Source organism: Camarhynchus parvulus, chromosome 3 (assembly GCF_901933205.1).
Source record: "Camarhynchus parvulus chromosome 3, STF_HiC, whole genome shotgun sequence".
Classification (NCBI taxonomy): Eukaryota; Metazoa; Chordata; class Aves; order Passeriformes; family Thraupidae; genus Camarhynchus; species Camarhynchus parvulus.
The window spans coordinates 110,229,261-110,240,196 of NC_044573.1; the positions used below are offsets into that span (position 1 = coordinate 110,229,261).

Here is a 10,936-nt window from a genome sequence, read left to right on the forward strand (position 1 = left end):
GGGAAAAATATGGGGGCAGGAAATAACTGTTCTTTAATAGGGAAGAAAAAAAAGAATAAAATAAACAATGCAGTCCACTAGAACAACACTGACAGAGTCAGAACCCAACCTGACACCCTGTGGGTCAGGGTGTGGGTAGCAGTCCCATTGAAAATGTGGCTGCAGCCCTCCTGCAGTGTCAGGTGTGGTTCTGTTGGAGCAAGGAGGATCTGTAAAGAAGGATGGTCTTCCTCTGAAGATCCAGGAGGAAAAGGCAGCTGCTGTTCCTCTGGGGAATCCCGTGGAGAAAAGCCGTGCTGGAGTTCCAGAATCTCAGACTATATCGGGGTAGCAGTGCTTGGCTCCTCCCTCTGGGCGGAGCATCTCCCAATGGGACGCTGTAGTTCTTATCAGCCATGCAGTGACATTCAATAGCTGTTATCAGCAGATGTCCCCTCCCGAGGGAGGAGTGAATGTGGTCACTCAAAGAGAGAGATAAGGCAAACTGCCCACTTGACAAAAGATAATCTACCATATAGATGGTAATGGGAAACATCTTGCATTGCAATCTTCCAACAGCTTGTAAGCACCTGCAGGCACCAAACTATCCTGGGAAGGAGAGACCATGGAAAAATAGTCCTGGTACCACTGTTGGATTCAAATCTGCGTGAACTTCATGGGCTTTTGGAGTTTTGTCTGTCTGTGGAGTTTTCCTTGGAGCCAAGGATGGGAGATGGCACTGGAGCACCTCAAGTGACAGCCCAGACATGTGGTAAAGGCAGAATTCCTTGAATTTCCTCCCAAGATGTTCCAGCTCTGATGCTTCACACACAGCCAGCATAAAGCAGAGGTAGAATTGTAAAATCATGGAATCATTAAGGTTGGAAAACCCTCTAAGACCATCGAGTCCAACCATTCCCTCAGCACTGCCAAGGCCACCACTGACCCATGTCCCCAAGTGCCCCTTAGTAACAGCCAGGGTTTTTTAAAGTATAAATGCACGACACCATTAAAGATTTCAGAACCACCTGTGCTTGTGTTCAAGTGAATTTGAGTCCATTGGGATGCAGCTGCTGTGTGACTTTTGTGAATTGAAGAGGCTGGAGCGTGTCCGGGGAAGGGAACAGAGCTGGGGAAGGGGCTGGAGCACCAGGAGCAGCTGAGGGAGCTGGGAAAGAGGCTCAGCCTGGAGCAAAGGAGGCTCAGGGGGCACCTTGTGGCTCTGCACAACTCCCTGACAGGAGGTGACAGCCAGGGGGGTCGGGCTCTGCTCCCAGGGAGCAGGGACAGGAGGAGAGGGAACAGCCTCAAGTTGTGCCTGGAGAGGTTCAGGTTGGACATCAGGAGGGATTTCTCCATGGAAAGGGTGGTCAGGCACTGGAAGGAGCTTCCAGGGCCGTGCTGGAGTCCCCATCCCTGCAGGGATTTCAAAGCCCTGTGGATGTGGCACTTGGGGACATGGCTCAGAGGTGGCCTTGGCAGCGCTGGAGAATGGATGGACTCGATGATCTCTGAGGGATTTTCCATCCTAAACCATTCTGTGGCTCTGTGGAGCGTTTGGGGACAGCTCAGCATCGTGTCCATGGCTGCAGTTCTCCTTTCAGCTGCCCTGGTGCTCTCAGTTCTCAGCAAAGACAATTAGCTGCATTCATCAGCGTAATTAACCAATTTTCTCCTGTTTAAACACACGAGACTGAAGCTGTTGCAGCATCCACCTTCAAAAGACACAAGTTATGTCAGGAAACCTCTGAACCTGCCAGCAGCAAGGGAAGGAAGGAAGCTCCAAGAAGAGAGGGAAACCACACAAAACCTGTTGGAAGCACTGCCCAGCATCACACCTGGCTGGAAAAAAAGATCTGGGAATAGTGTATCCTATTGGATACAGGGTGAGGATTGTGGGCATCCAAAGCCATCCTTTGCCTAATTCCCCCTCACTCCTGGACAGGAACCCCCAGGAAGGATCTGAGCTCAGAGAACTTGGGACAATAACCAAGGCTTTTGTTTCTGTACCTGTTCCATCCAAGGATAAACCAATTTTGTCTTGGATCAGCAAACTTTTAGTGATGTAGGACTGGGAAATGCAGTACAAATACATAATTTGTGGTAGCAGGAGTGGGAATATTGTAAAACAAATTGAAGCTTCATTTCTCAGCAAGTCAAAATCTGCTTCTGAATCACCCAAATACATTTTTTTCTTATCTTAATCCATCTTCATAAATTTAAAGGTGTAAGAAGGAAACTCTTCCTAGTTCCTTTTAACCTAAAGGCACTAAAAAATATATTTTTGTAACCTTTAAACTGCATTTTAAAAGAAGTAAGAGCAGAACTATTCAGCACAATGCTGCAAAATTTAGCATTTCAAGGGGTGGGGGAGGGAGATTTTCTGCTTTTTTTTATAATGGGAAAGCTCTAGGGTTTTTTACCTAGAAAATAAATGGTCCAGGTAGCAATCCCTGGGGAAAACCTGGTGGAATCAAGGAGGATGGGCAGTGGGCAGAGTTGGGAACTACAGCACTGAGGGAATCTTCTGCTGGGAACCCCCAGCTCTCTCTGCAAAAACTTCTCTTGGGAGCCAAGAGTTTCATCAATAATTAAGGAACATGTGAATATTGAGCTAATTTAGGATTTGCACTTTCTCACATATTTTAATGTCCCTGAAGGTTGGTGGGGTGTGAGGTGGAGGGGGGGAGTAAAAATAAACCCTCCCTTGGCAGGGATAAAATTCCAGATGTCGGATCCACCCCAAAAAAAAAAAAAAAAAGAGGGATAAAAAAAAAAAAAGAGGTGGTGGTTCCATATAGGGTTCAGCCACTCATTTTCTGCCTGGCCCATGGGAGTTGTTGCCACTGTTCCCCATCCATGAAAATGGGGGAGAACAAAGCTTTCTTCCCCCCTTTGTCTGCTCCATCTATTTTCGCTCGCGGCTTTTTCGCCGTAATTTCCCTGTTCCCAAAGCCCTGGGAGAGCTCTGCTGCTTCCTGTGCCCCAGATACAGGTGAAGCCTCGCAGCAGAGAGGGGAAGGTGAGCACACACACACACACACACACAAAAAAAAAAAAAAAAAAAGAAAAAAAAAGGTAATCCCGAGGTTTTTCCAGACTAATTACCCCGATCCGGTGGTAATTAAGAGGTGGCATTTTCACATGGCCCCAGCCTCCTTTATGTAACGTGGGAGCTCCCGACAGGACAGGTTTGACCAGCATTTTAGGCAGGGTGCAGAATGAAACCCTCCTTACTAATGCCATCAGAATGCCAGGTGCTGCAGGAAAGGGGGAGAAGGGAAAAAAAAAAGGGGTTATTAATAATAGTAGCAGTGTTTGCACTTAAAATTCTGTGTGGGGGCCCTGGGAAGGGAGGAAATCCAAATGAGGAATATTCCGCTGGATTTCTTTGTGCTGTAACCACACAGGAGCCCCAGATTGGGTCTCAGGAGGGTCTGAAAAGCCACAACTTGACCCCTGTGATACCTTTGGGAGGTCAAATGTTACTCCCAGGATGTGGAGGGAATAATGAGGATCAGGAACACCCAGAGAGGTGCTCTGAGAGCTTCCAGGCTTTGGCAGCAGAGGCAGGAGTGGGTGCAGCTCCTGTCCTTGCTCAGGGTTTTTTCCTCTCCCAAACCTGTCCACCCATCCTGCAAAATGTGGAAACACAGGGCAAGGTGGAAACAGTCCTGTAAAAGGCATCAACTGGAATTCATCCATCTCTTTCCTTTCCCCAGGAAGGGAAATTCTGCTGCTGCTACTAAAAATTCCTGGCCTCTGGGGCCTCCACAGAGGTGTTTCTATATCCATGATAGCCAGGTCCTGAGCATCCTGAGGGTTAAAACGTAACAGTGAGCCATGCAACATATTCACCATACCCAAAGTACCATCCTGTTCAAAATAAAACCTTTGCAACCCCGGGCAGCCTCTGTTACAGGGCATTTCCGCCCTTCCTAAAGGGAGCTAAACAGAATTAAGGATGTTCCAGGTTTTCTTCCCAAAATATCACTGCCAACCTCTGCAGCAGCTCCAGCCTGCAACTTGCACCCCGTTGACCTGTGCAGGGCAGGGTGGGGAGTTTGACATCCTCCCTCCCTGCCCCATCCCGGCACTTCAAGGCGTGAGACAGGATTTGAGGAGAGATCTGGAGCTGCTGGGACAGAACAATCTGTCCCCAGGAGCGTGCCCAGCTCCAAACCCCAGATAAAAGGCAGCTCCTCCCGTGTGTGTGTGTGTGTGTGTGTGTGTGTGTGTGTGTGTGTATGTGGAAAGGGTTTATAAATCTGTCCCAAGACCAGGAAATCTCCTGCGCCTTTTAGATTTAAGAGAAGTTGCCTTCCTGTTGTATTCCCAGATAACTCAGCTCTGATGGAGCCCACTTGTAAATAGCTTAATAGATTTAATCAGTTCCTTTGGAAAATGTTGTTGCTTCCGCAGGGTTTTAGTTCAGTCCCGGGGAAAAGCTCGGGGAGGGCAGTCGCTGCTTCTGCTGCGAGAGAAGTTGGCGGATTCCAGCTCTCCTGACCCCAAAATCACTGCAATCCACAAGAAACCAGAGCCATCCCGCTCCTGTGCAGAGGGAAGGGAGAGACCAGGAAGCCCAGGCGGATCCTGCCCGGCTCACATTTACATGAGCTCTCTCCATCACTCCTAATCTGACAAGAGTCAATAGGAACACCCAGGCACGTGGGAAACCTGCCCGAGCTCCCCGGCCTGGGATCCGCGCCGGGGTTTTCCCCCCTGCCTTGGGGTCAGATGGGGCAGCCTCGGCCAGCCCCATCCCGCACATCCCAAAACCCCGTCCCGCTGCTTTTATGGCAGCGCCGAGAGGAAACCCACGGTTTCCCTGCAGCCCCATGTCCGCGGGTCAAAATCATACAGGAATCCAGGCACCAAATGCATTCCCCAGGGCAAATCCCCAAGGGGATTTTAGGTGCCATCACCTTCCTGGAGATCCTTTGTCCTAGTGAGAGGAATGCTGCTTGGAGGACTTTCCCACCCAGCTGGGGTTAGTGGGGAACACCATTGTGTGGCTTTGGGACTTCCATCCCATCCAGCCTTTTTGGGCTGGGGCAGCACTCTGTAAAAAGCAGCAGCAAGGAGAAGATCCTTTCTCTCAGTGTCCAGGGATGGGCAGCAGGGACCGACTGGAGATGTTTCCTCTCTGAGCTCCATGCCTGCCTTGTTTTCCCCTAAAAGCTCCCTTAGGAGTCTGACCAGGCTGGACAAGCGCCCGCCAGCAGGTTCATTGTGTCCCAGTTTCCACCCCATACAAAGGGATCTGCAAATTTGGGGTTCAAACGCACATGGGGTGGGCAAAGCACAGCCTGGGCTGGGGGTTAAAGCAGAAGTGGGGAAAAGTTGTCTCTGTCTGTGGGATCCGTGCCTCGATTTCCCTTGGCAAACAGGGTTCCTGCATCTTGTCAAAGCCTGGGGAGGGGCCCTTTGCACCCCAGTGGGATCTTCCTTTCAGTGCCATTTTCCTTTTTCCCCCCAGTTTTCAGTGCCTTTATCTCCTCTCTCTGCGCTACCCCCCAGCCTTTAAAGTTTGAAGGTCTCTGAGGTGCAGGAGGGCAGCGGGGCTGTTTGGGGGCGGGACATCTCCAGCTCTCTCCTCTCTCCCTTTCAGCGAGCAAAATAAGGGAAAAATAATAATAAAAGGGGGGGAGGGGGGAGTGGGGAGGAGAAAAGGGGGGTGTTGGGGGTGCTGCTTCCCCGGGGGGTGCTGGGCAGAGGGGTGGGGAGAAGTTTCCTCGCAGCACCATCCCGGCCGGGGCTGAGGAGTTTGCAAACAAGGAGGAGCAGCGAGTCCCTTCGGTGTCATTGGAGGAGGCTTTTTCCAAGGAGCTCATAAATACGGGAGAGGCCGGGCAGGAGGCTGGGACTGCGCGGGGACCCCGAGGGCAGCGCGGCGGGGCCGGGGGGGGCCGGGGGGGCCATGGCTGCGCTGCTGAGCACATTCCCCTGGCCGGAGCGGCTGGAGGGGGACGCGGGCGAGGGGCTGTCCCCAGGGCCACCCCCCCGAGCGTCGCAGGGCGAGAAGGGCTCCGAGAGCCGCATCCGCCGGCCCATGAACGCGTTCATGGTGTGGGCGAAGGACGAGAGGAAGAGGCTGGCGGTGCAGAACCCCGACCTGCACAACGCGGAGCTCAGCAAGATGCTCGGTGAGCAGCGCGGGGGGCGCGGGTTTAGGGGGGGAAGATCGGGGACCCAGCCGGGCATCCCCGGGGGTGCAAACCCTGCCCGGATCCGGTGCCCCGGGGGGGAGCACATGGGCACCCACCCGGCCATCCAGGTGCAAATCCTGTCGGGATTCGGTGCCACCGGAGATCCCTGCGGGTGCAAACCTTGTCCGGATTTGGTGCCCATGAGTCCAGCAGGGCATTCCCGGGAGTGCAAACCCTGCCCGGATCCGGTGCCCCGGGGGGAGAGCCCGGGCACCCACCCAGCCATCCAGGGGAGATTCAGTGCCCAGGGGCACCCATCGGAGATCCCTGCGGGTGCAAACCTTGTCCGGATTCGGTGCCCATGAGTCCAGCAGGGCATTCCCGGGGGTGTGAATCCTGCCCGGATCCGGTGGCACGGGGGAGGCACCCACCCGGAATTGGGATGCATGCCCTGCTGGGATCCAGTGCTCCGGGCTTGGTACCCAGGCACCCACCTGCGGTCCCGGGAGTGAAAACCCCGTGAAAACCCCGTCCGGATTCAGTGCATTGGGGTGGGGATCCAGGCACTCTGTGCCCATTCCTGGGTGCAAATCCCACCCAGATCCAGCGCCCCAGATTGGGAATGCCAGCTTCACTGGCCATCCCTGGGGGTGCCAACCCTGCCCGGTCTGGTACACAGCAGGAGGGCACCCCTACACCTACCTGGCTGTTTTTGGGGTGCAAAACCAGCCCGGGTGCGGTACGCTGCGGCTGCAATACCTGATGGAGTTCAGCATCACTGTGCACCCACCCTGTCAGCCACGGGCTGCTCACCCCAGAACTGTCCCACACTCCAGGTGTGCAGCCACTGCTCGGGGTGCACAGCCTGATGGTGTCCTGCATCCCAGGGGACAGGCACCCTGGCGTCCCTCTGCTGCAAACCCTGAGGGTGCTGCCCTGCTCTGCACGAGGGACCCCCAGATTTTCCTGGCCTGTCCTTGCTGTGCCACTTTGTATTACAGGGCTGGGGGCTGTGTGTGTATTTCTGCTGTTACTTTTTGGGGGATCACAACTCATTTTGAGTACACATTTGTTTCCCGCTCCCCAGCTACTATTTCTCCCTTTCTCCTAAGCCCCATTTTAATGTGAAACCAAGAGGGCAAACCAAAATTATCGGCCCAGACAGCCTGAGAAAGAGCTGCCCAAATTGCAACACAGCTTTGCTGCCCAACCTCTTATCCAAAGTTTGTGTTTCCCTGGACAGTTCTGTGGTGTTTTCTTTGGTGGTTTGGGTTTTCTCCTCGCTGCTTTGCCATGCAGCATCTCAGCTTATTAGTGTTTTTTCTGCTGTCTCAGGCCATGGGAAGGCATCAAAGGCTTTGATGTGTATCCTCATTTCTCCCCCTTACCCTGAGGAGCAGCCTGGGACAGCCTCACTGTGGGACAAAACCCCCCTGCCCAATGCTGCTTCTCTGTGCTGTGTCTCAGGGACATTTTATCTGAATCAAGGAGGCAGGAGATCATAGGATTACAGAATCATGGAATGGTTTGGATTGAAAGGGACCTTAAAAACCACCTAATCCATCCCCCTGCCATGGGCAGGGACACACACCTTCCACCATCCAGACCAGCTGTCACAGTGCCCAGGTCTCCTTGTGCCCTGCTGCAAGCCCTGGCAGGGCACAGGCTGGGGCACCTTAAAGGACAGCACGTCCTGACCTCTGCTCAGCCAGGCACGGCCTTGGCTGCCCCTGCTCCACAGGGAGCTGGGAGAGTTCATCTGCCTGGATTTATTTACTAACCCCAAACCCACCTTGTGTGGCAACTTGGGATGAAGGGAGTCAGAGACCCTTTAGCAGCCTCAATTCCCCCCTTCTTCTCCCACCCCTGCAGGGTTTTTGGGATGTGTGGGACACTGGGCACCCTTGGGAGGCTGTGGGTGCTAAGGGAGCGTGTCGTCCGTTTCAGGGAAGTCCTGGAAGGCGCTGAGCCTGTCGCAGAAGCGTCCCTACGTGGAGGAGGCCGAGCGGCTGCGGGTGAAGCACATGCAAGATTATCCCAACTACAAGTACCGGCCCCGTCGGAAGAAGCAGGTCAAGCGCATCGGGAAGCGGGTGGATCCCGGCTTTCTGCTGGGCAGCCTGACACGGGGGGACCAGAACTCTGTGCCGGAAAAGCGGACCTGCAGCCGGGCCGGGGGGGACAAAGAGGGCCCGGGTGAGTACCCCCCCCGCCCGGGGCTGCCGGCAGTGCGGGCATACCGGGAGCCTCCAGGCAGCGGCGGCAGCAGCACCAGCGTGGACACCTACCCCTACGGGCTGCCCACCCCGCCGGAGATGTCCCCTCTGGATGCCATAGACCCCGAGCAGAGCTTCTTCTCCTCACCCTGCCCCGAGGAGCATCACCGCTCCCACCTCGCCGGTGCCACCTTCTCCCCGGAGTACGCGGGCGGCTCCCTGCCCTGCAGCCACCACCCGCTCAGCCCCATGCCACCACAGCCGGCCACCTGCATGATCCCCCCGGCCTCCAGCTGCCCTTCCCTTCCTCCTCCTCCTCCTCCTCCTCCCAGCTACTACACACCCGCCTTCCCCTCCCTGCCCCCTCCCAACCTCCATGCCCACCTTGGCCAACTCTCCCCGCCGCCCGACCACCATGGCTTTGACACCTTGGACCAGCTGAGCCAAGCAGAGCTCCTGGGGGAGATGGACCGCAATGAGTTTGACCAATATCTCAACAACCCCGGCCACAGTGACCACCACCACCACCACGGAGGGGCCTTGGCCAACGGGCACGTCCCAGGCTCTGGCAGCTCCCACAGCTCCGAGAACAGCCTCATCTCCGTCCTGGCTGATGCCACAGCCACCTACTACAATAACTACAGCGTCTCTTAGGAGCCCAGCCGGGGCCGCCTGGACCGGCCCAGGAAGGACCCGACACTGTTCCGAGGCGTTGCTCCCTCAGGGTGACAGAGCCTGAACCACAGGGCCCTGGAGTCTCCTCGGTGCTGTAGGTAAAGGATTTGGGTTGTTGGGTCACCACCGTGCAAAGCCTGGAGTGCTCTGCTCCGACCGTGGCCAGGGGGCACTTCCCGACACCAAAGCCCTTTGGCCAAATCCCTCTTCCAAAGAAGGGATGCTCCTGGGAGCACAGGAAGGCTGCCCTTCATTTTGGGGCATCCCCAGCTCTGCTTTGGAGACGGCAGCACCCCACAAACGTCAGGTCTGAATTCCCCCTGGAAGGGGGAAAGGCAGGGATGGGAGAAGGGAAGATTTTGGTGAGGGTCCATGAGCTGTGTTTGGGTTCTGGTGGCGGCGTTGCTGCCTGACCACCCTGACCTGCCTGACCACTCCAATGGGGATTAAAGCCCCCATCCCCTGTCCCAGAGCATGGATTGGGGGCTTCATTCCTCAGGAAACCCCAGAGGGGATGGGACACCAGCCAGGAGCAGGGGTAGCCAGCCCTGAGAGCGCTGAGCCTGCTCTGGAGTGGGGTAAGATCAGGGCTTGGAAAGGCAGGATCCAGCTGGCATCCACCCCTGGGAGCAGGTCCTGGGATGAACATTTTGGCCAAGAGGTGATGATGTAGCAGACACTTTTTTTATCAAACATCCTTTGAAGGGGAAGGCTCCGTGTTTGGAGCCACAGTGCCCAATGCCTCTCCTAACTCTGGTGTTTTATTGCTTGTAATAAAGCTGTACATTGATTTATTCCTTCCATTATTCCTCCCGCCCCCCCCACCTCGGATTTTGTATTGCTCGAGTTCTCTTCCTTTCCATAAAAATGAAGCTTTATTTTAAATCAGTTATATGACATGATTAATCTTAGTGTTTACTGTATGGCACTTGGTAATGATTAGTTAGTAACGTGGTTATGATTTCCTGGTTTCAGTCCCCAAAATCTATTAATAATAATTGCAAAGAAAACTTTTTAGAAAACCCCCAAAAGTTCACTGGTTTTTAAGCTAATACATTCCATCTCTTTTGTGTGATCTATGCATTTTGAATGAGTGTAGATATGAGTTTGCATAAAATATTTAATTTAAATAAATGTTTTTATATGTTGATTGTTCAATGATTTAAATTGCTGTCGCTATTGACAACAGTTTTCAAAACAGAAACATTTCCCGTGCAAGTGCTATTTTTTTATATTTTTGTTGTCATCGTTGTTGTTGGTATTTTCAGCCAAATTTTTCTACTTCCATTTTTTTATAAATAAAACAAAGATCTGTGGTTATCTTTACAAATTGTGGATTGCTTTCTAACAAACAGACTCAGGGCATGATGAGTGCTTACCCTCACTTTTCATGGAGTGTCTCGGGGCTCAGGTCACTGTGCTGGCCTTGATCCTGCCTTTGCCATCTCTCAGATATGATCTTTGTAATCCTGTTCCCATATTACAGTGAAGACAAGAGCTTTGCCTTTGGTGTCTTGGTGAGCACAGATGATGTTGCCAATTTATGGAGTGAGTGCCAGTGCCTGGAGCATGGGTTTTAGCTGCATTTAAGGTTCTCTTTTCTTTCACAGTTTGGGTAATTCACCTTTTAAGCTGCTCCACAGTGTGGGGACCTTGAAAAGGGTTCTCATTTCAGGTGCAGATTGAGGCAATGAGGTCTCAGAAATATGTGGGGGTCAAATTTGGGGGGGACATGAAGGTGATGTTGAGTGATGGTCTTCAGGCCTGGCCAGCAAAGAGAAAAGCTTAACCCATGTTGTGGAAAAGCATCACAGCCTGCTCTTGCCAGACATTAAATCAGGCTGTGTCCCTGCTGTCCTTGAGGTTAAGCCAGGCACAGAGAATCCCAGAGTTGCTAGGGCTGGAAGAGACCTC

General features: G+C 53.4%; 1 protein-coding gene across 1 annotated transcript; it reads left to right on the forward strand.

Moving 5' to 3' along the window:
- Positions 1–5,860: 5,860 nt before the first annotated feature.
- On the forward strand, positions 5,861–10,302 carry SOX7 (SRY-box transcription factor 7). Its single transcript, XM_030945554.1, has 2 exons — positions 5,861–6,128; positions 8,079–10,302. The coding sequence occupies exons 1-2, from the start codon at positions 5,903–5,905 to the stop codon at positions 8,999–9,001; spliced, it is 1,149 nt and encodes a 382-aa protein (XP_030801414.1). The 5' UTR covers positions 5,861–5,902; the 3' UTR covers positions 9,002–10,302.
- Positions 10,303–10,936: the final 634 nt, after the last annotated feature.